Consider the following 23,414-nt stretch of genomic DNA (forward strand, 5'->3'; position numbering starts at 1 on the left):
ATTCACAACATTTATCTAGAAAGTCACATGAACGACAAGGGATTGAAAAGTAATGATTTCTATAAATGGTAACTCTAGAGTTCAATTTAAAAGGAAATGCATACAGGGAAATTATATTGGTGGTGTGGCTTAGTACATGTTTAATCATCTGAAAATATTTGGAAAAGATTCTCAATAGTTTAGGTAGTATGCAATGAAAAGATATGATTAACTAACCCTGAACCTGTAAGATCTGCAAACTTGTACATTTTAATTTTATTAACTTTTAGCAACCGATTGCCTGTTATTTAAATCTACTTATTCAGGTTTACAGTGTGGCAGTGTCTTGGACTCAGAATGATCTAATTACTGGCAGTCACTTTGTCAGAGAGATTTACCTAGTATGGCAAGTCACATAAAACAAATACGTACCTTATTTGAAGTGGTTCTTCATTCCCCTATTGGCTTACTGAATGGCAAATAATCGATTCGAACCATTTTCTTTTTAGACGGATTCGGCTGTACAAGTATTATAAGTAATGCAGAAGTCTTTTCAGCACTATCTCGAAATCTCAATTGACGCTCTAAAACAGTGGTCATATGCAGCCACAACTCCTAAACTCCGCCTGAAGTCCTAAACTCCGCCTATTTCTATAACGTATTCTCTAAAATCTGATTTTAAATCTAACCCTAACCGTACATTTTTCTATCATGAATGTTTAACATACAGCCAAATTTGACATTGTGGCTGTGTTATCTAATGAAAACCCTCAGAAGCGGTAGCATCCATCCTCCCCTCTCTGTCCTACCCCTTGCATAGAACAGCCCATTTTAATGTTGCCATCATAGGACGAGTGCGGTAAGCGAGGTAATTTTTCAGCATGTAGAACTAAATTATCGCTCTCCTACTGCGGCTTGTGCTGTATTATCAATTAGCCCAAAATCACTTAATTAAAAAATTCTTAGAAAAACAGCAACGAGAAATATTCGGACAAACGCCAAGAATTACAGTCATAGCTACCTGTGATCCATGACCATACATTTGGGTAAACACGCTGAAATATACCCTGCATCATTTCATTTTCTTCCGCATTAGAGTAGTTAATTCTAGAGATGTCTGAACAATTTTGGGCTTAATTTTTTTTTGAAACAACAGATGGGACACCACGTCGGTAAACATCATTCAAACGTTTTTTCGGTCGGATATGAATTGAATTTGAAAGTGAGGAACACTGGATTTTCTGTTTTTCTTAACTCTCCTATCCGTTGACGTCCTTGGACGTGACCGGGTAAGTAGGCTATTTTAATTCAGTTCAGTGGTTTTCTATCATAATTGTTGGCTACGGATATTATTGCCTGAAAAAGCCTCATGATGTTTAAATGACCTATAAAAATGGCGATGATTGTTGTTGGTATTATTATCATTCATATTATGCTTTATGCCTTTCTCAGTGGAAAGCTATTGACAGCATTGATAGCATTTATCCGAATATTATGACAATATAGGCTATAGCCTACTGACAACTCATTAAATGTCATGTATCCAACATGGTGAACAGACATTTTAAGGATACCTTTATTTTTATGAAGAGTCCAATAAAAATGTATCACTTGTTACCAACTAATATCTGTTCTTACCGTGTAGCCCAGCTACATTAATGTTTTGGGCAACTAGAATAGATAATTATTCAATGGAGCATAACTGGCATCTACAATCTCTAAAATACCGATTTTGAGTAAACCTGTGATGGGAATAGAGCAGCCTGCAGGCCTACCGATAACTGCTATAATTTATATGAGTATGCTTTTATTTTATTTCTAAATGCGTGAAATCAGTGCACAGAGATGAGTTATTCCGCAAATGAGCCATAGCCAGCGTATCCGTTGATAACCTTGCAGTAGCTAGGCCAGCTCACAGATTAAATGTAGCACATTCGCGCAGACACAATTTTAGTTTTATTTTTCTTACCGCAACGAAACACAATACGTCCCAATCTTATTTTTGTATGTGCTGCAATTCCTTTGAAATCTGTTACTTCTAAATAATTGTATTATTCGTATAATGGTCTATTATACCCATCTTCCACCTCTGGAAAAAACAATTATAAATTGACGAATAGGCTATAAAAAGGTGTATATCCCTCCTTTGATGTACATTTCTAGCGTAAAAGAAGGATTCAGAGATTTTCTGTAGACCAAGGTTAACAACTGATATCTGAAGGTTACAAGTAAAGGGCACGGTGGATTTGGACAAAAACGACTACAATAATAAATGCTCCGTGTTGCAGGAGAAAGAGATTAGAGTGGTTTTAATGTACAATATAAATAAGTGTGTTTCCAATCGCTCTCTAATATGGTATAAAAATCTGAAATTCGTATTCTCATGCACCGATGGAGGAGCTTTTTGCCTTTCATCAGTCGGTGGCAATGACTGTATCAAGCTCAGAGGAAAGTATCCTCTCCGTATCCCAGATCGCTGAGCATCATGGCTGTGCGCGTCGCCTTGGTAAGAGCCATTCTAGACATGGATTGGATATTTACATACAAGCGTCACGACGCTCGTTCAAAAGGCGGGACTGTGAGAACAAATATATTCTGGAAATATGTTTAACCTTAAAAATGTTCTTGGGATTTTGATGTTTCCTGTGCCCATGTAGTAATTTGTCATGTTTGGTTGTGGAATAGCATAGAATTCACATAATGCACTGTTTAAAGATGATGAGGAATGGATGTTATTATGCAAAATTCATTATACAATTTTCAGACGGGTGTAGGATTGATGCATAGGTTCAAGGCCTCCTTAAATTTATAAAGGCACAAATAATCAGCACATCTTCATGAACCCCACCAGAAACACTGAGGGCTCTATTTTTAACAAATCATATGCAACTGTAAATCTTATGGCAGTCTATACAGGATCTAGGGTGTGTCTGGGGGTTTTCTTATACTGTATTGTCCTATTTAAAAGAGCTGATCTCAGTCCTCTATAAAGTAACATTTGTTGTGAAAAAAGTCTGCCATTGTCTTTGAATGAGGACCCCGATCTCTTCACTTATTCACTTAAAAATATTACATTGTGGTCTTTTTTTAAAAATGAACCAAGATTTTGTCTCCTCACAAGATGCACTCTGGATAATTGTTCAGTGCCAAACTATCCGATAAAAACGTGTTACCTACAGATATAGATGTAACTTCTGCCTAGTCAAAATTGTACTCAGATTTGTATACACTAGGGCTTGGTTTTGGAATGACAGCTGTTCCTGCCCAGTTATGCGTTCACATTGCACAGAAAAAAGTTACTCAACCAAAGAATGCAAACAAACTAAACTCAGACCTCCTCTCGAAATCTCAATTTGGTTAGCTACTGGGGCTTTTTATGGGGGGGATCCTTAGGAGCATTAACTCTATTAAAAAAAAAAGGAAAAAGGAAAATATACTGAGTCCTCAAAAATTCAACATGTTTAAAAAAAATACATTGTGGGTGGGTCTAGGCTTGTCCTCTCAGAATCTGTACTATGGCTATATAAAGTGGTAGCTTCAGGTTGTGTGTTTACAGTTTCTTATTTATTGGCTTAGAATCAACTGCAATTCTGATGTGCAGGTATTTTCTCAAAAATATTTGATTTTATAAACTTATTGGAACCATCTTAAAGATTGCTTTCACAAGTCTCCAGAAGTTGCATGTGCACTGTTCATTTTTAACACATGAAATACATGAACATATGATAAAATCGCTAGAATGAAAAGACAACGCATTGCTGTTGAACCAACTGTTTTTTTTTTAAATAATAGGCTAGGCCTAAAGTGGTTAGCTTATGGAGGGCATTCGTTTTGAGTATATAAAACATAAGAAAAAATTGTTAGGGGGAAACAACTTGCTAATACAGGGTTCATCAAAATCCACAGAGGTACACATCTCTCCTTTTAATGACGAGAATCAACACAAATAGTCTACATTGATGCATTGTCCACTTTTTTTTCAACAGAACTAGGCTAGACAACTTTGTTATTGCACAAAACATGACAAAAAAAAAACACCTTTACTGAGAGGATGGTAGGCTATGTTTGGGTTTAAATCAAAATGAACAACCTGTAACCAGTCAGGCCTTAACCTCCTAAACTCTAAATCAATAGACCTCTAAAAGGTGTGGTGTTTTCCTGTCCCAGTGAAGGGTGTGGGACTCAAGCAACTCTTCATTAGGAATTGTCTTTAGTCCAAATGATGAATTGTATTTTCAATACACATGAAATCCTGCCAAGACCCTGTAATCCTTACAATCTGAGAGTTATTTTCAGACTTGGGCTTACATTCAGTTAAGGAGACCAATCGTTTTTTTCTCCTTCACAGTTTCAGCTGGGATTGAATGATATTGAAGAATATTAATTATCCCTTTTCTTATTTCTTCTCCAGCCTAGGTAAATCCTACACTCCATCAGCTGAAGCATCTTATTCTTCACCCAAACATAAATTTTTTCTATTTACTCCATACAAATATTTGTCTCTATGGATTGGTGTCTCCCTTATCATTTTGCTTGATGCCCTTTTTGCTGGTTGTGAGACAAACCAAATTAAGGTGTATCTTGGAATAAACCACATTAAGTTACACCACAAAGACACATACATATGCTTTTCCACACATGTCTTGATATGGAGAATCATAGAAGGGGCAAAGGAGGGAGTGGCATGGGGGAACATTAATCTAAAAATCACATAGTCAAGCATACCTCACTTACTGATAACTTTTCTCAGTTTCCTCCAATTTAAAATTTTAGAAGGAGATGAGGTCCTGGTCCACACCTGCGGATTACCTGGTTTGGGGGGACCGTTGCTGTTCCTGTCCTTGTCCACCTGGTCATACTTCTGACCTAGTCTAAAATCAAATATACTCTGGATTTAGCCAAGAGAAATTTATTTATTATTCCAATTGGACTCTTAATATCTCACCCGGCACAGCCAGAAGAGGACTGGTCACCCCTCTGAGCCTGGGTCCTCTCTAGGTTTCTTCCTAAAATTCGACCTTCTTAGGGAGTTTTTCCTAGCCACTGAAATTCAACACTACTGTTGTTTGCTCCTTGGGGTTTAAGGCCGGGTGTCTCTGTAAAGCACTTTGTGACAACTGCTGTTGTAAAAAGCGCTCTATAAATAAATTTTGATTGATTGATTGATTGATTACTGGCCCAGACACTGAAAAGGCTTTCAGACAATCATCATTTTTTGAAATATCAGCACACTGTTATCATCATACATTGTCATGGGGGACTTAGCCAATAGCTCAGTGGATTTCAAACCTCAGAAGCAAGGTAGTGTAGGGGGAATGGAGGTCAACCATGCCGGAGATTTTGGGGCTACCTTGGAGGATCTGCGGGACCTTATGGAGCTAAGGGGCGCAGAGGCCATTCACAAGATCCAGGAGAACTACATAGACACAGAGGGCCTCTGTCAAAGACTGAAAACCTCCCCAGCTGATGGTGAGTCTCTCTTAGACACACCACTCTTAGAGAGACATACATCACTTGTAAAACAAGACGCAATCCTATTTGTCTACCTCACTAAACAAATTCAGACCAATTCATCAAATCAACTGGATTTTCATGCAGAGCCAACTGATGATGCTGAATGTCATTGTGCCACCGCCGTCATGTTTCCGCGGATGGCTTTGTTTTATCAGATTTGTGCTGCCCTCATCCGCATGGTTTTTCATCTGGATTTGTATGTTCCCAGCTCTGTCTGCCTGATCACACTTTAATGTAATGTTGCTAAGCTACAAAAGCATCGGTACTCTGGTGGGTGTAAGGCAGAGAGACACCTCCTCTCATTCGTCATGGCCTCCTGCAGTATAAATCCAATTGGCTTGAGGAGAAATGCTCACACCACTATGAACGTATTTCATGTTTTTAGTATAATTGCATTATTTGTAACTATTGTTGTTTCAAACTAGGAACTGCAGTTTGGACATTTTTCAGTTTACCTTCAGTTATGCACCATATTACCTTCATGATGTAACATAATTTTTTTATCATATTGTTGAGTTCAATTATTTGAGTGGAAATGAAGACGTAAATGGCAGAAGTGTGTCATTTGTATTAGCATTTTTCTTAACCATTTTCATTATTCCACTGTTTTAATTATTCAACACAATCCTAATATCGCCATCATTTTATGATTATTATATCTATTTATCTGTAATTCAGTATAAGTAAATATAGGCTGTTTCATATAGCGCTCAAGTGATCAAGAGGAATTTGTTAATTAACCTTTTATTACCATGGAAACTGCAGGAGTAATGTGGATGTGACTTTTGGCAGAGTTTCTTTTCTTTATTAATTATTAATTTGCATATCTCTTAGCCCTGAGATGTTACCACTCACGTGTTGCTTTATCACCAGACTGTTTCACAGATAATTTCTGAACTCGGTCAAGGTGAAATGGAGAGCTGTGCCGTGCAGGCCTAGCTCTGGTTATAGTGAGACTACATTTTGATTATCCAACCATGGGTGATAAAGAGGCGGAGACGAGGGAGGGAGTATATACAATATAAGAGAGTGCGCGAGAGAGAAAGAGAGTGATGGTTGGGTTGCCAGTAGCAGCAGGTGACGTTTGGCAGGGGAGGACGAGGAGTGTGTGACAGTCTGTCTCAGTGTGTATGCCAGAGCACACACCCCATGGAGAAACAGACACACACTGACTTAGCCATCTGTGCCATTCCCAACCCATCTATATCACTTATACAAGAGAGCACCCAGCACCCATTTTGTTTAACATGTAATCATAATTTTTCACAAAAAGGTAGGGGCCAAACTTATTGATACCCCTTTTTTAGTACTTACTGAGACAAGATATTTAGCATTGACCTGTCCTACATCCTTGATATCTTTCATTTGCACTTATGGATTGCCCTCTCCTTTTTAATGTTTGCTGTGAGTTATTGTATTGCTGGAAGAAACGCTTATAGCCAAGCTTCTTGGCAGAGTCAGCCTAGTGTTATATTTTCATTTGACAAAAGCAATGTTTCCAATCCAAGTGCCAGTGCGGTATTAGTAAACTCTAGATTTTGACATTTGTTTGTTAACATGAAATAGGGCTCTTTGGCAATGTAAACACCAATAGTGTTTGGCTTTGAAATTAGAATCAGAAGAACCTAAAACCCATACCTACGCTAAAATATGATGGTGAATCTTTAATGCTATGGGACTATTTTGCTTCCACAATTTTTTTGCTCTGCCAGGAGGCAGACATTTTGCTACAAGTGAAAATTTCAGCAAGACAATAACCCCAAGCACCTAAATAATCTGCAATGAAATGGTTAATTGGCCAATCACAATCAACATGTTTGAAGGCCATCGCGGTCTTCAGCCCTGAAACCTATTGAAACCTATGGGTTGTGGGAAATTGATAAAAAGTGCTAAGGACAATGATCTGGTCGGATGTAAGAACAATTTAGTGTTCATCCCAATGTGTTCTCCAACTCATAAACATTTTTGAAAAATCTCTCAATTTAGAGTTTCTGCTCTAAATTCCAGCACATGGGATTTTAAATTAAATATGACTAAGAGGTTTTAAAGCACAGATTGTTTGCTTAAAATATAGGGTATTTACATTACATTGAACCATAAACATTGATCCTCCCTTTGTAAACATAGCCCCACATTTTGAGGGAACTTAAAGTTATTGGACAAGTTAACAATAATATAAAGACAATTTTCATATTTAGTACTTTGCTGCAAACCTTATATTCAATGACGGCCTGAAGTTTACGACCCATAGAACACCTGATTCAAATAATGAGCTGGATATAAAGCTAAGTGAGGTTAATCACAAATGGGGTTGGAGAGAAAAACCTAAAGGATGGTAGATCTCCAGAACAAGGATTGAGCAGCCCTGCTCACTACAGTGGTCTTTTGTGGTCTACCGCAGTGGTTCCCTACCGCGGTCCTCAAGTTAAGGTTCACAATTACTTACTTTACTAGCATTGACACTTTCCTCCTCTTGTTGACATATAACAGAAACAGGCTCCAAATACCAATGCCACGCCCATAATTATTTCTAGACCTTTTTTTAGCTCTCTTGTGTATGACCTAATGATACAACAACATGCACCTGGCCAAAAAACAGCTATTTTGGTCCCCAAAATATATAAGGGCTGTAATTAATACAGGCCTTTGGGATGTAAATACCCACAAATTATAGCTGACGGTTTGCACTTTAACCTCTTAGGTATTGTTTAATTTCAAATTCAGTGTGGATTCTGGAGCATGGAATTAAAAAAAACTCTCTCCCTGTCCAAATACTTATGGACTGCACTGAATGTCAGTCATATGATTAATCTCTGTGTTTTGAAAAGTACATTTATTAATTTAATGAACGTTTCCCGTGGCAACTTTCTTGCATGGCCATCTTATGAAGTGTTGAATAATGACTTTGTAAACCATGATGCACTGAAATTCTACAGATCTATTGCGGAGACCAGCAATTTAACGTACACTACCATTCAAAAGGTTGAGTTCACTTAGAAATGTCCTTGTTTTCCATGAAAACATACATGAAATGAGTTTGAATAGAAAATATTGCAAAATGAATAGAGAATACAGTAATTGACAAGGTTATAAATAATGATTTTTAATTGAAATATCATTCTGTCCTTCAAACTTCACTTTTGTCAAAGAATCGTCCATTTGCAGCAATTACAACCTTGCAGACCTTTGGCATTCTAGTTGTCAGTTTTTTTAAGGTAATCTGAAGAGATTTCACCCCAATGTTCCTGAAGTATCTCCCACAAATTGGATTGGCTTGATGGGCACTAAGTACCATACGGTCAAGCAGCTCCCACAACAGCTCAATAGGGTTGAGATCCGGTGACTGTGCTGGCCACTCCATTATAGATAGAATACCAGCTGACAGCTTCTTCCCTAAATAGTTCTTCCATAGTTTGGAGCTGTGCTTTGGATCATTGTCCTGTTGTAGGAGGAAATTAGCTCCAGTCAAATGCCATCCACAGGGTATAGCATGGCATTGCAAAATGGTGTGATAGCCTTCCTTCTTCAAGATCTTTTCACCCTGAACAAATCTCCCACTGTACCACCACAAAAGCAACCCCAGACTATCATGTTGCCTCCACCATGAGTCACTTTTTAATGATGGCAGGTGTGTAATGACTTCTATTTAACATGAGTTTGAATGTGATTGGTTAATTCTGTACACAGCCACATCCCCAGTTATAAGAGGGTGTGCACACTGATGCAGCCAGGTTACAGTAAGGTTTATATTTTTCATTTTTCCCCCTTGAAGATTTCAGTGTGTTTTTCAATTGAATTGTTCACATTATAGGTCACATTAAAAGTGGATGATTTTTTCTTTGTCTCATTCTTGTACATCACAAAAACCTGGTATTTTAACTGGGGTGTGTAGTCTTTTTATATCCACTGTATTTAAGGAAGCTGCCAGTTGAGGAACTGTGGGGCATCTGTTTTTCAAATGAGACATTGTAATATATTTGTCCTCTTGCTCAGTTTTGCACCAGGGCCTTCTGCTCTTTTTATTCTGGTTAGAGCCAGTTTGCGCTGTTCTGTGAAGGGAGTTGTACAAAGCGTTGTACGAGATCTTCAGTTCCTTGGCATTTTCTCACATGGAATAGCATTAATATCTAAGAACAAGAATAGACTGATGAGTTTAAGAAATTACTTTCTTTCTGGCCATTTTGAGCCTGTAATCTAACCCTCAATTGCTGATGCTTCAGATACTCAACTAGTCTAAAGAAACATTTTTCAGCTCTGCTAACATAATTGAAAAAGGGTTTTGTAATGATCAATTAGCCTTTTAAAATGATTAACTTGGATTACCAAACACAATGTGCCGTTGGAACACAGGAGTGATAGTTGCTGATGAACACCTATATAGATATTCCATAAAAAAACATACATTTCCAGATAGAGAATTAATTTACTACATTAACAATAGCTACATTGTATTCCTGATCAATTTGATGTTATTTTAAGCGACAAACATTTTGGTTTTCAGGACATTTCTAAGTGACGCCAAACTTTTGAAGGGTAGTGTATGTTAAGCTGCATGTGTGAGTAATGACAGATCTACCCCCTTACCCACAAAAGTTACTCCAATGCCTTCTCGTAGCATTTTACAATCATCCAGTTAGTTGAATTAAGCGATGCTGTGCATTCTGTTTAGTAGCAGTTTCTCCTCTGGTCTGTAGGCCTATCAGACAACCCGTCAGACCTGGAGAAGCGTGGCCAGGTGTTTGGTCAGAACTTCATCCCTCCTAAAAAGGCGAAGTCTTTCCTGGAGCTGGTCTGGGAGGCCCTGCAGGATGTCACTCTCATAATCTTAGAAATAGCTGCCATCATCTCCCTCGCGCTGTCCTTCTACCAACCACCTGGGGGGGACAGTGAAGGTAGGTGTGACTGACTTTCCAGGTATCAAACGTGGGTCATTACAATTAATGCATGGTTTTAAAAACAATCACAGTATACACACCAGACCGTTTGAAACAAAAGTCTATATCTTACACACGTAAATACAGGCATTACAAAAAATATGCCAAAAATAGAGTTCCATTTTATTATTTTAAGTTCTAGCCCCAATATTACACTCTATAAATATCATTGAACTATGTTTGGGGGACAAGGTTCCAATATCCTGGGGAATCACTAGAAAAAACATTGACCAACCGAGCATCTCTGAATGATCACCTTAAAGTACAGCTCAAACTCACCAGGGGCTTTGTTAGTTTTTAATACCTATTACCTGTGATATTGATTTTTAAAATGTTAATATATTTCTGTCCTATATTTGACAGGGTACAGGTGTTGTCTTTGTTTTAAGCCTATAATAATGTGTGAGACGTATTCCTTTGCTTCAAAATGGGTTTGTTCAAGATTATCGAAATATACTCTTTAGGACTGTTTTGGGAGCCTGATACACCCTTTTGGGAGACCATTGGAGTAACAGGTCAAGAAAGCAATAGGCCTCTGACCAAAAGTCATAGGCACTAGATCTAAAAGATAATGGACATTTTCAGTTGTATTAGTCAAGTTAAATCATCAGGTGAGCTGAGTTCCCTGTTATTATTTTTCATCCCGTCTCACTCTTTCTCTGTACCTCTTTATCTGCAGCATGCGGGAACGTGGCGACTGGTGCAGAAGATGAAGGTGAGGCGGAGGCTGGCTGGATTGAGGGCGCTGCCATCTTGCTCTCCGTTGTCTGCGTGGTGCTGGTGACGGCCTTCAACGACTGGAGCAAGGAGAAGCAGTTCCGGGGGCTGCAGAGCCGCATCGAGCAGGAGCAGCGCTTCGCCGTGGTACGGAACGGCACCGTCATCCAGATCCCCGTGGCTGAAATGGTGGTCGGGGACGTGGCTCAAGTAAAATACGGTCAGTCCAGGATCGGGAAAGGTCATGTGCTGTTTTATACCTGGTTAGACTATTTATGTAGCTACCTGTTAATGATTCGTTTGTACTTCTATTACCAAAAGTCTATTAATAATTAAACGTGCATAACATTCAAGTTTTATAACGCTCATATAGTGAAATTATTTGAACAGAGCAATTTTAAAAGTATCAGGATGCAAGCTGAAGGATGGATGGCCATTTATCTGGGAGTTGAAGCAGTTCAGATGGTATCAAGAGTGGAAGAAGCGTGATGGTCTTTGGAAGGAGCCAATCAGTCGGCATCAGAGAGACAGTCAGGTCCGCAGCCTCAGCAACGCACTTCGCTGTCCCCTCAAGTTCTCCTTCCACTGGCTGATGTTTCGGTTGGTTAGCTGAATGGCCATTCCTCCCCACTAACAACGTATAGCACCCATTTGGATGATGCTATTCAAGAGCAACAGAAAAGGTGCTGGAATATCACCACACAATGTTCATGGTTAGAACAGCTGTGGCCTAGGACGGTCTAGTAGTCTATGCCGCTGACCCCGGCATGTATGAGTCTGCATGGGACTCTAGCCCACTGCCTTTTGACTCACTCCCCCCCTTCTTCCCTCTGATTCATACACTGTTCTAGCTCTTCAATACAAAACAAATAATAAAGTAAATTGGACTTCCCTACTCCTTAATAAATACCCCCAAAAAGGCAAAACATTTATAGCTTATTGTACTTCAGTTGCCACTTCCTAAGATCACAGTCCTCGCTCCCCTCAAGCTGTGGTCATAACAATCCAAACAAACAATAACCGCAGATTTATGCGACTAGCTTATACAGAGTATAGTCGTTAGCAGTCACATCTCAAGAACCATTTCTAAATGTTATGCCGCTAAAAAAGCCAAATATATCAAAATGTGACTTTTGTAATTGCATTGAGGATTTGACAAAAATGTTCACTTTGTTAGATCAGAGTTTTTTTTGACTATCTGTGTCAATTAGTGTTCTTCTATTCTGCATAGTCTGCATTCCATTGATATCTTTACACGTATATACTGAGTCAAGACCCCAGGATCTAGAGACCAAACTCTAGATGGCGAAACCCTAAACCCTTAAAGTAATACAATATGATATAGATTGACATTTACTTAAAAATGAATGTGGTATGCTTACTTGCCACTAGTCACAGCCTTTAAAACATCCAAATGCGTGAGGCTTTTTCCTAGGAAACTTACGTAAACCATAGTTACCTCATTTTTATGTCTAACCCTGAACCCAACCTTAACCTAACTTTAACTCTAACCCCAAACCCTGAAGCTAACCCATAAACCAATGTGTCATGATTTCATGTAATATCAGGTGAATTTTGGCGCTGAAAAAAGTAGTGAAACAAGTTAATGCGCGCACGCGCACATACCCGCACGCAAACAAAAAAAGCTATATCCTACTACCTACTACTGCACAGTTTACTGTAGGCTCAGCAGACATGGTCCTGGTAATCAGCAGAATTGATTGCACAAAATCTTTACATGTGAATCTAAAGAGAAGATGACATTGAGAATAATATTGATAAAATATTAACAATCGCCATTTTTCATTGTTAAAGTATAAGGGCCACGTGTATAGGGTAATTGAGGCAGGGCACTGAGAAATATGCTTTTTTACCATGCTATACATTGTATTGTTACAATAATGGTTCCATAGGTGTATTCTTCTATATGATACTGTTATATTTTATTAGATTCAAACCATAGAGAAAACTGTAAGTGTGTTCTATGTGAGGAAGGCACTGGATTATGTGCTGACCTGCTAAATGAAGAAATGAAAGAGATAGTGTTATTGTGCTTATGTACATCCATTTGTACTTTGGCAGTGCTTCAAGTTTCATCTTCTTAATGTCCCTTTGGAACATTTAGGACCAGGTAAATGCTAACATGTTAAGCTTAGTACTGGACTTATAATTCAATGGAGAAGCTTCACTGAGCTTGATTTGTTTTGTCCATAACCAGGCTTAGTTTGTGTCTTCAAAACCGGCCCTTGGTGTGCAAATGTGCTATTTTGTTCTTTTAAAATATCTATTTCTGTTTTTTTAAATATCTAGTTTTTGAACCATGAGGTTTCTTAAAACCTGCAAAAATGTAAAAGATTTTGTGAATGTGTCTAAAACTGATTTACTATACTTTAGTTTCAGTGTAAATGTTTGAAATACAATATGGAGGCCTGATCAGTATTTCATTAAAGTAGGGCTATGCTCTAGACTTGCACAGAACAAAGGTGGTATAAATAAATAAAACTGTTGTTTTAGAACTACAACAGACACAGAAGTGGGTTTCAAGCACAGGGCGCAGCAGGTTTATTGAAACAACTGTATAACTGGGTAGGATTGAAGAAGTGGTCAAAAAGGCAAAACAAGGTCCAAACACTTGAGATCACAGAGAGAGGCAAAGGTACAAAAGGGAAATTTAATACAGAACTGGAAATGTAACTGAAGACAATACAAACGGAAAGACACAACAGAACCTTACAACAGTAATGCAGTACAATATAAAGTAGTACACCAGGGCTACCCAACCCAGTTTCTGGACATTTATTGTCCTGTAGGTTTTGAAGAGAAAACCTACAGTACAGTAGATTTCCAGGAACAGGGCTGGGCAGCCCTGTAAGTACACTATGGGTCCTCCAGACTTATGGTGTCCCTTGGTAAATATTAGCAAAAAATGCCATTGGTTTTTATCAGCTATATATTACACAATATGAATATTTATTTTAACTTTAATTGAGATAAAAGCAAAAAGTAATTGTTAATCAATAATTAAATGTTTCTTTTCTTGAGCCAGGTCCTTTGTGGGCAATATTTAAATATTGTTATAGTTCAAAAACTATTAATGCTACCCACAATATTTTCTCAAACAATCTAATCTGTTAGTTTTATTTTAATATCTTAAATCGACTAAATCGGTTTGTGACAATAATAACATGACAATAGTAGAAATAATAACAAGACTGTAATATAATACGAGTATGTGAGAAAAGTAGAATCATGCTGTGCATTCAGCAACAGCTACTAATTATTATTTACGTTTTGTGGTTGTCTAGCGCTCCATGCCATTGCTATATGTAACGGTGAAAAGTAGACCCTCTTATCTATCCACTTACGCAATGAAAAATATATTTGATAACACCCAAAAATAAACAAGTGGGACTATTCCATACCGGACCTATTATGAGAAGCAAAGAAACTGTTCCACGTTTTGCAAATACCCTTCGATGAATGCTGGGTTCTGACCAGTCATAACAACTGGAGTGGATCATGGGGGCAAATGATTAGAATATTTGGTCATGTTGCATTAGATATGGCCCAGTCGTTCATTATTTTTGCTTTGTAAACTGACTACTTTTCGGTCAGAAGTTGTTAACATGTAGGCCTACTGACGTTTGTTTTACTTGCTAGCCAATTTGCTAGCCAACTAGATCAGTCACGTCAAAAATTAGTCTTGGAATGACATGCAGTGACTCACTGCATTTTCATTTATTTTAGTATACTTATTGCCATTTATGTGGAGGTACCCATGATAAAAAAAAAAAATTGATGCATGATTTTGCCTAAAATTTCTGCTATGCTGATGTCTCCAAACACATGCTGCAAAAACCCTGTTGAAATGCCCTCAAGCAATGGCTATCTGAATTTACGTGTATTAAAGGCACCATTTAGCGATTGGACTAATGCCACTACTTTAACTTTGATACAGTGACATACAGTACTTGACCTCGCCTATTTGTGTTAACTGAGTTATCCTTTATAACAATGTAAAGGTTCATGAAATTATGAAATACACATCTTGTGATAAAACAGCATTGTGGAATTCTAAATCTTCTAATGAAAAAGGAATTATTATAAAATCATATGATTCAATTACTTTGAAAAACCTTGAATTTTGAAAAAGTCTATGAAAGGTCTTATTCTAAAATTATTTTAAAACAATGTGTTTAATTTAATTGCTTATCTTATTTTGACTCCTTTGATCCAACAACTGGCCACACGATTAATGCCAGATCATTTCCCTATTCCACAGCGCAACTCAGCTGCAACCATCATTGGCCAACCCTTAAAGTGAAATAAAGACAAATACAGAAAATGTGTTTAGGGTCATCATTCCCTTTAAAACTGTCAAAACATGCAGCTCTCACGCAGGGAGAGCCGGTTCAAGCAAGTATGAGAGTATGAAAACACATGCAGTCAGTACTGTAAGTTGTTTTGGATACGAGTGTCTAGTAAATTACTCATAATTACTAATTACTAAGCATAATTTGGTTTAGTAATTGTCTGCAATTAAACTTGAAATAAATCATTATAACTGACATTGAATTTCCAGTCAAATAATTGTATTTCCTATGTAATCTCCGTTCTCTAGCATTTAGGCGTCTTGACATAGTAACAGTGTGGGATGAGGTGCTCTGCACACTTTATTTCAGCGATTTATCATTGTTATTTTAGCTTGAAGCCTCTGTTACAAAATATAACGTTAACCTGCAAATAATACATATGGTCTCACATCTTTGTTGCAATCTCCTAAATAAGAGAATGAGAGATGTGCCCCTTGAATGGTGCAGCTGTTTTAAGTCACTCCCTTGCAGTTCAATCAACCCCAAAGTATAAGGAACAAGAAGAATTGATGCATAGTGGGTTGGAAAAACTCCCATGTTCAGTTGTGTCATTGCGGGACTACGGTTGAAATTCTGCCCTTAGGGTTCTGGAGGGGAGTGAAGTTGGCCAGCACCCTCTGTGTTTTAGAGGTTAGTAATCAAATATGGTTGCCTTGCCTCGTTGCGTTTTAGCGACTGCTTGTAGCGGCTTGGGCGCCTGTGAACTCAATCAAGCATGTACTGTAAAGGATGCCGGTCTAGACTTCTTAATTGAGCTAGCAGCATGATAAGAACCAGAATGGCATTGAATGTAATTTGGAAGACGCATCCACTGGGAGGTAATCACAAATTGCAAACATGTTGATAAAAGCTTAAATAAATGAACTAGGACAATGAGGGAAATTGTCGTAGATCATTCAAGTTATACATTGCTTTCAGCAAGCACACATGATAATAATGGGTATTTAAGAACCTTTGGTTTGAGCACCGCTTTTCTAGCACACGTAAATTAGATATTTCTTCTAATACTGTATGTATCGTTTTATAAAGCTCTTTGACTAGGTTGCCTTACAGAATGTTATGGAGATTCAATACAGTTCCATGATGAGTAAGGTTTAAAGTGAAATGTTATTTTTCAAATGAATCAATCCACTGTATTTTCTTCTAATCGGTATTTAGATGGCTCTACATTGATCCCTAATATTCTGAAATCATTTACCAAGATTAGAGTCAGCCAGCACATTTCCAATGATGTATGTATGTAATAGGAAAACTATTCTGAATATAAATTATTTGAGAAAAAATGTCAGCCAAAAAGTGAGAAATGCTTATAAAAGGCCTTTGTAGAAAAGGCATACATTACTGAGTTGTAATTGAATCCATAATACATTGGAGCCATAATGCAGACCTGACATTCCTTCTACTAGGCCCTTATAAGTCTGTGGTGCCTTGTCTCCTACTGCTCCTGCTCCCACACAGGTGATCTCCTGCCTGCTGATGGGATACTGATACAGGGCAATGACCTGAAGATTGATGAGAGCTCATTGACGGGAGAGTCTGACCATGTAAAAAAGTCTGTTGACAAGGACCCCATGTTGCTGTCTGGTGAGTTGTTCACATACAATATAGTTGTCATGTTACTGTTGGGTGTCAGGTCACGTCGGAAATGTTTGCCTCTGTGCAGTGTGTGTATATGTGTTTAATGTTGTCGTTATTTTTTATTTTTTATTTTTTTTACTTTGGCGTCAATTTAACTGTCCAGTATAGGGAAGGTGTATATAATGGTACGTACCCCTTCTAAGCACTACTAAACACTGCTAATGCTTTCTGTCTGGTTAGCCACCCACATGTCAGATCTTCCGCTACAATAACTAGATAAAGGCTTCCATGCTGGGTTCCTGTTCAAGATCAGATTCTTTGTCGTGTGGCTCCAACATTGCTCCTAAACATGTTCCTGACATTTGGGAGTCTTGTATAATGGGTGATTTGTGAACGAATGCCTCTTTTGGAATGTTTCATTTTGGTAAATGTTGGGAATCTAATTACATTAGTGGAAGGATCCATTCATTTGGCTCCATGATTTCCTTACTTCTTTGGCATAAACCATAATTATATTCAGGTAAGTTACAACATTATTCACTCAAGTTTCCACACTTACAATAAATACTATGCAGAGTGCTCCTTTATGTTCTAGAACATTTAACTAAAAAGTATTGCTGGCGATCTGAAAGTTAGGACAAGTAAGATGTAACCTATTTGATTGGGCATTTCATGCTCAAACATAATGCTAGCCTACTTTTGAGTTTACACTGGTGATTTGCACTTTTTTAATTGTTCTGGGGTTATTAGACATTTCAAAGGAAGAGCTGTTTGGGAGCCAAAAGAGCTGGCTCATTCAGGTGAACAGAGCCACAACAGCCAGCTCAAAAAAAAGACATCACTAGTTGTCTTTGCTTAAAATGATATCCCTAATTTGCTCCCACCTTGTGGAAGTTAGCTGAATTACAGAAACAACAGTGCTCATTCAAACCATCTTTCCTATTCTAGCACGCTTGTTCAAGTACATTTTCTTTTTCATTTTTGGTTGACAAAAGCTGTAAAAAAACCAAAAAACTTTACAAATATAGAAAAGTGATGGCAGACACCCAGTGTTTCTGTGTGTCTTAGGGATTCCCTACTGCTCTGTTATAGTTTGTTGACGGCAAAGAAAATATGGGACTGTGATACCAACAGACCGAGCTGGAGCGTGGGGAGGGGCTACAGCTCCACTCCCTCTTTGCTTGTCTTCTGCTGTTAAATGGTTTACTCTGGTAGATATTTGTTATCTTGTGGGGACATTGAACTGATTTCAAGGAACAGGTATATTTCAGGCTTAGGGGTAAAGTTTAAATTTTAATTAGGGGTCAAATTTGCTTGGTAATTATAGGGTTTGTGAAAGTTTATACTGGGGGTTAGGGTTGCATTTAGGATTATGAATAATAATGATTATGAATGGGAATAAATTCTTTGGTCCCCACAAGTAAAAGAAACGTGTCGGTGTTTACATGCGTTCTAGGTGAATGTTTCTGTGCTCACTAGTGACTGACGTGCTGCCTGAGTAGATGGCCTGCCTAGTATGTCAGTGTGCTGGCTCCAGTGCCAATAGGGGAAATCTCATTGCCTCTCCCAGTAAAAGTGACCCCACCCTGTCCCTGGAGCTTGATAGGACTAATTGGATTGGAGCCTGTGGTCAGCTTCCTGAGCCCCGGGTCATGGAGCTATTAGACCCACAGGGGACCTTCACTCATCCTCTTCTCAATAATTATACCAGGACAGTCTGTTGGTCGACTGACAGCAGGCTTAGCATATGCAGAGATCTAAAAGGAAACATGCCATTGGAATCACGATGACAGTCAGTTGTCAGAGGATAGCAATATGGTTGATAAAATTATTTTGTCAAGGAATGTACACAATTTGTTATACATTATATCATTTATTTTCCCAGCATGTGCCAATTGATATTGTGTCAACTCTGAATATAGGGGAATATAGCCAATTCTCTGATCCTGAGAGACTAACAAGAGCAATCAGTGTTAATTGTCTTGCTCAAGGACAGAACCAACTTTTCACCTAGATAATGGTGGCTGTTAAATAGTGTAATGCCGTCAATAGAGTTAGTCTGGTATGTAAAATAAAGTTTATTGCTTTTCTCAGAGATTGCTGCCACATATCTATTGAAAATGGTTCATGGAGAGTTTGAAATCTTCAGTCATTCAAATGTATTCATTGAATGTATCATTTATTTGGTTATTCCGTTTACATTGGCATGTACCAACAGACAAGCTGAGAATGACCTTACTATGTAAAGTATTAGTCATCTTTTGATTTTAGCTCATCAAAATACTGTGGTCTTTTTTATATTTAATTATGTAAACCAATGCTTGATGTCATAGTTTTGGTAAATATGAGTTGTTTCAATGTGTAATTGTTTGACTGTTGTGGCACTTAAGGTACTCATGTGATGGAAGGTTCAGGAAAGATGCTGGTGACTGCTGTAGGGATCAACTCTCAAACTGGAATAATCTTCACTTTGCTTGGGGTTGGAGAGGGTGAGGAGGAGAAGAAAGACAAGAAAGGTAATTTATAATGTTCTTAAGATGGCATCATTTTGTGAGTAGGATAGCAAATGCAGCATACATTTGAATATTGAATAATAATATGAATATTCTTTATTTTTGCATCATTTTACTAAATTACATTGTGTACCTGAGGCGAGCCTCATAGACCAGACCTCGTAGATACTTGTTTTTAAAGAGGTGAAATACAGTTTAAATCAGTAATGTCTCACAGCATGTAAGCTCAATTAAATGCCTTGCTTGGTCTGAGCTCCAACCAAAGGGTGTGTGTGTAACAATATTACTTCCTCCACAGTGTTCAGGCCATCTAAAAAGGCTAGATTTGTCAAAAAGAACACATTCTGCTTTTGCTAGAAGTGCAAGACATATGCATTGAAAATATATTTTTTTCCCGACCTAAATTATTTTATTCAGATGTGATTGAATCATTGAAATGGATTTTGTTTAACTCTAGAGTTTGTAGGCCCCTGTTTAGAGTAGTTCAGTAATCCTTATTTCACTGGGTTACATTGACAGAAAACAGTACAGGTGCTGGTCATATAATTAGAATATCATCAAAAAGTTGATTTATGTCAGTAATTCCATTCAAAAAATGAAACTTGTATATTACATTCATTCATTACACCCAGACTGATATATTTCAAATGTTTATTTCTTTTAATTGTGATGATTATAACTGACAACTAATGAAAATCCCAAATTCAGTATCTCTGAAAATTAGAATATTACTTAAGACCAATACAAAAAAAATATTTTTAGAAATGTTGGCCAACTGAAAAGTATGAACATGAAAAGTATGAGCATGTACAGCACTCAATATTTAGTTGGGGCTCCTTTTGCCTGAATTACTGCAGCAATGCGGCATGGCATGGAGTTGATCAGTCTGTGGCACTGCTCAGGTGTTATGAGAGCCCAGGTTGCTCTGATAGTGGCCTTCAGCTCTTCTTCATTGTTGGGTCAGGCGTATTGCATCTTCTTCTTCACAATACCCCATAGATTTTCTATAGGGTTAAGGTCAGGCGAGTTTGCTGGCCAATTAAGAACAGGGATACCATGGTCCTTAAACTAGGTACTGGTAGCTTTGGCACTGTGTACAGGTGCCAAGTCCTGTTGGAAAATGAAATGTGCATCTCCATAACGTTGGTCAGCAGTAGGAAGCATGAAGTGCTCTAAAACTTCCTGGTAGACTGCTGCGTTGACCTTGGACCTCAGAAAACACAGTGGACCAACACCAGCAGATGACATGGCAACCCAAACCATCACTGACTGTGGAAACTTTACACTGGACTTCAAGCAATGTGGATCCTGTGCCTCTCTTCTCTTCCTCCAGACTCTGGGACCTTGATTTCCAAAGGAAATGCAAAATTTACTTTCATCAGAAAACATCACTTTGGACCACTCAGCAGTAGTCCCGTCCTTTTTTTCTTTAGCGCAGGCGAGAGGCTTCTGACGCTGGGTCTTGTTCAAGAGTGGCTTGACACAAGGAATGCGACAGCTAAAACCCATGTCTTGCATACGTCTGTGCGTGGTGGTTCTTGAAGCACTGACTCCAGCTGCAGTCTACTCTTTGTGAATCTCCCCCAAATGTTTGAATGGGTTTTGTCCTCTCCAGGGTGTGGTTATCCCTATTGCTTATACACTTTTTTCTACCACATCTTTTCGTTCCCTTCGCCTCTCTATTAATGTGCTTGGACACAGGGCTCTGTGAACAGCCAGCTTCTTTAGCAATGACCCTTTGTGTCTTGCCCTCCTTGTGCAAGGTGTCAATGGTCGTCTTTTGGACAGCTGTCTTGTCAGCAGTCTTCCCCATGATTGTGTTCCCTATAGAACTAGACTGAGAGACCATTTAAAGGCCTTTGCAGGTGTTTTGGGTTAATTAGCTGATTAGAGTGTGGCACCGGGTTTCTTCAATATTGAACCTTTTCACAAAATTCAGATTTTCTGAGATACTGAATTTGGGGTTTTCATTAGTTGTCACTTATAATAATCAAAATTTAAAGAAATAAACACTCAAAATATATCAGTCTGTGTGGAATGAATGTATACATTATACAAGTTTCACTTTTTGAATGGAATTACTGAAATAAATCAACTTTTTGATGATATTCTAATTATATGACCAGCACCTCTCTCATACATAAAATACCATACCATACCATACCATCTTCTTCCGCTTATCCGGGGCCGGGTCGCGGGGGCATAAAATACCTCGGGTAAAATTGCAAAGTAGATACATTTAGCATTTTATCTAATTGAAAGCCAGAAATACAGAGATTAGCTTGAACATGTGTAATACCTGTCACCACAGAAAATACCACTGCTATAGATATTTCTGTACAGTATGTTTCCAGCTCTTTCTTATTATCCATAATTTTTGTGGGTAATTTTCTTTAAATAACTCTACCATAACCATGTAGTTGTGCTCCTCAATTTATTTATGTGTGCCTCGACTTAGGAACACACACATATCTTGTAAAGTGCCAACATAGAGCCTGTGAAGGTCAGCAACACACACAATATATCAACTTCACATAATATCAGTTCTAATACTAATATGTACAGTATCTCACAAAAGTGATTACATCCCTCACATCTTTGCAAATATCTGATTCTATCTTTTCATGTGACAACACTCTGATTCTACATTAGCGTTTAAATATAATGTGTCCGTTCATGAATGTTTTTGCCATGTTTTGCCTTGCCTTGACTGTCAGACACCAGCAACAGACCAGAAATGCAAATGCCAAGCCTAGAATAAACACTAGACATTGACAGATCACTTGTACTTGCGCCAAACACGCTTCCCTAACAACAGCTGTGAAGCCAATTGTCCAAATACATGTGGTACCATAAACAGGGGGACTATGTATAAAATATGCTAATAGTTTAGAATCAATAAACAAAATGTACGATTATGTTTTTTCTGCTCATGAGAGAGAGTTTTTTTATTGTGCAGTGTATACACCGATCAGCCATAACATTATGACCACCTGCCTAATATTGTGTAGGTCCCCTTTTTGCCACCAAAACAGCCCTGACCCGTCGAGGCATGGACTCCACTAGACCTCTGAAGGTGTGCTGTGGTATCTGACACCAAGACGTTAGCAGCACATCCTTTACGTCCTGTAAGTTGCCAGGTGGGGCCTCTATGGATCAGACCTGTTTGTCCAGTACATCCCACAGATGCTAGATTGGATTGAGATCTGGGGAATTTGGAGGCCTTGTCAACACCTTGAACTCATTGTTGTGTTCCTCAAACCATTCCTGAACCATTTTTGCTTTGTGGCAGGGCGCATTATCCTGCTGAAAGAGGCCAATGCCATCACCGTTGCCATGAAAGGGTGCACATGGTCTGCAACAATGCTTAGGTAGGTGGTACGTGTCAAAGTAACATCCACATGAATGACAGGACCCAAGGTTTCCCAGCAGAACGTTGCCCAAAGCATCACACTGCCTCCGCCAGCTTGCCTCCTTCCCATATTGCATCCTGGTGCCATGTGTTCTCCAGGTAAGCGATGTACACACACCCGGCCATCCACGTGATGTAAAAGAAATGTGAGTCATCAGACCAGGCCACCTTCTTCCATTGCTCCGTGGTCCAGTTCTGATGCTCACATGCCCATTGTAGGCGCTTTCGGCAGTGGACAGTGGTCAGCATGGTCACCCTGACTGGTCTGCGGATATGCAACAAATTGCGATGCACTGTGTGTTCTGACACCTTTCTATCAGTACCAGTTAAAGTAGCTCGTCTGTTGGATCGGACCACACGGGCCAGCCTTCACTCCCCACGTGCATCAATGAGC

General features: G+C 38.5%; 1 protein-coding gene across 10 annotated transcripts in view; it reads left to right on the forward strand.

The window, feature by feature from the left end:
* Window positions 1-738: 738 nt before the first annotated feature.
* The window catches only part of atp2b3a (ATPase plasma membrane Ca2+ transporting 3a), a 56,312-nt gene continuing 33,636 nt past the window's right edge, over window positions 739-23,414 (forward strand). For 6 of the 10 annotated variants that reach the window (XM_020051854.2, XM_020051855.2, XM_010898751.4 and 3 more), the window contains exons 1-7: window positions 743-1,268; window positions 4,391-4,709; window positions 5,150-5,448; window positions 10,188-10,385; window positions 11,107-11,364; window positions 16,976-17,101; window positions 19,486-19,611. In XM_020051854.2, the coding sequence (XP_019907413.2) occupies window positions 5,232-5,448; window positions 10,188-10,385; window positions 11,107-11,364; window positions 16,976-17,101; window positions 19,486-19,611 (925 nt within the window). In that variant the 5' untranslated portion in view covers window positions 743-1,268; window positions 4,391-4,709; window positions 5,150-5,231. Of the gene's footprint in view, window positions 1,269-4,390; window positions 4,710-5,149; window positions 5,449-10,187; window positions 10,386-11,106; window positions 11,365-16,975; window positions 17,102-19,485; window positions 19,612-23,414 lie in introns of all 10 variants that reach the window. The other 4 variants (XM_020051856.2, XM_020051858.2, XM_010898753.4 and 1 more) reach the window with 2 other exon arrangements.

This window comes from Esox lucius, chromosome 12, assembly GCF_011004845.1.
Source record: "Esox lucius isolate fEsoLuc1 chromosome 12, fEsoLuc1.pri, whole genome shotgun sequence".
NCBI lineage: Eukaryota > Metazoa > Chordata > Actinopteri > Esociformes > Esocidae > Esox > Esox lucius.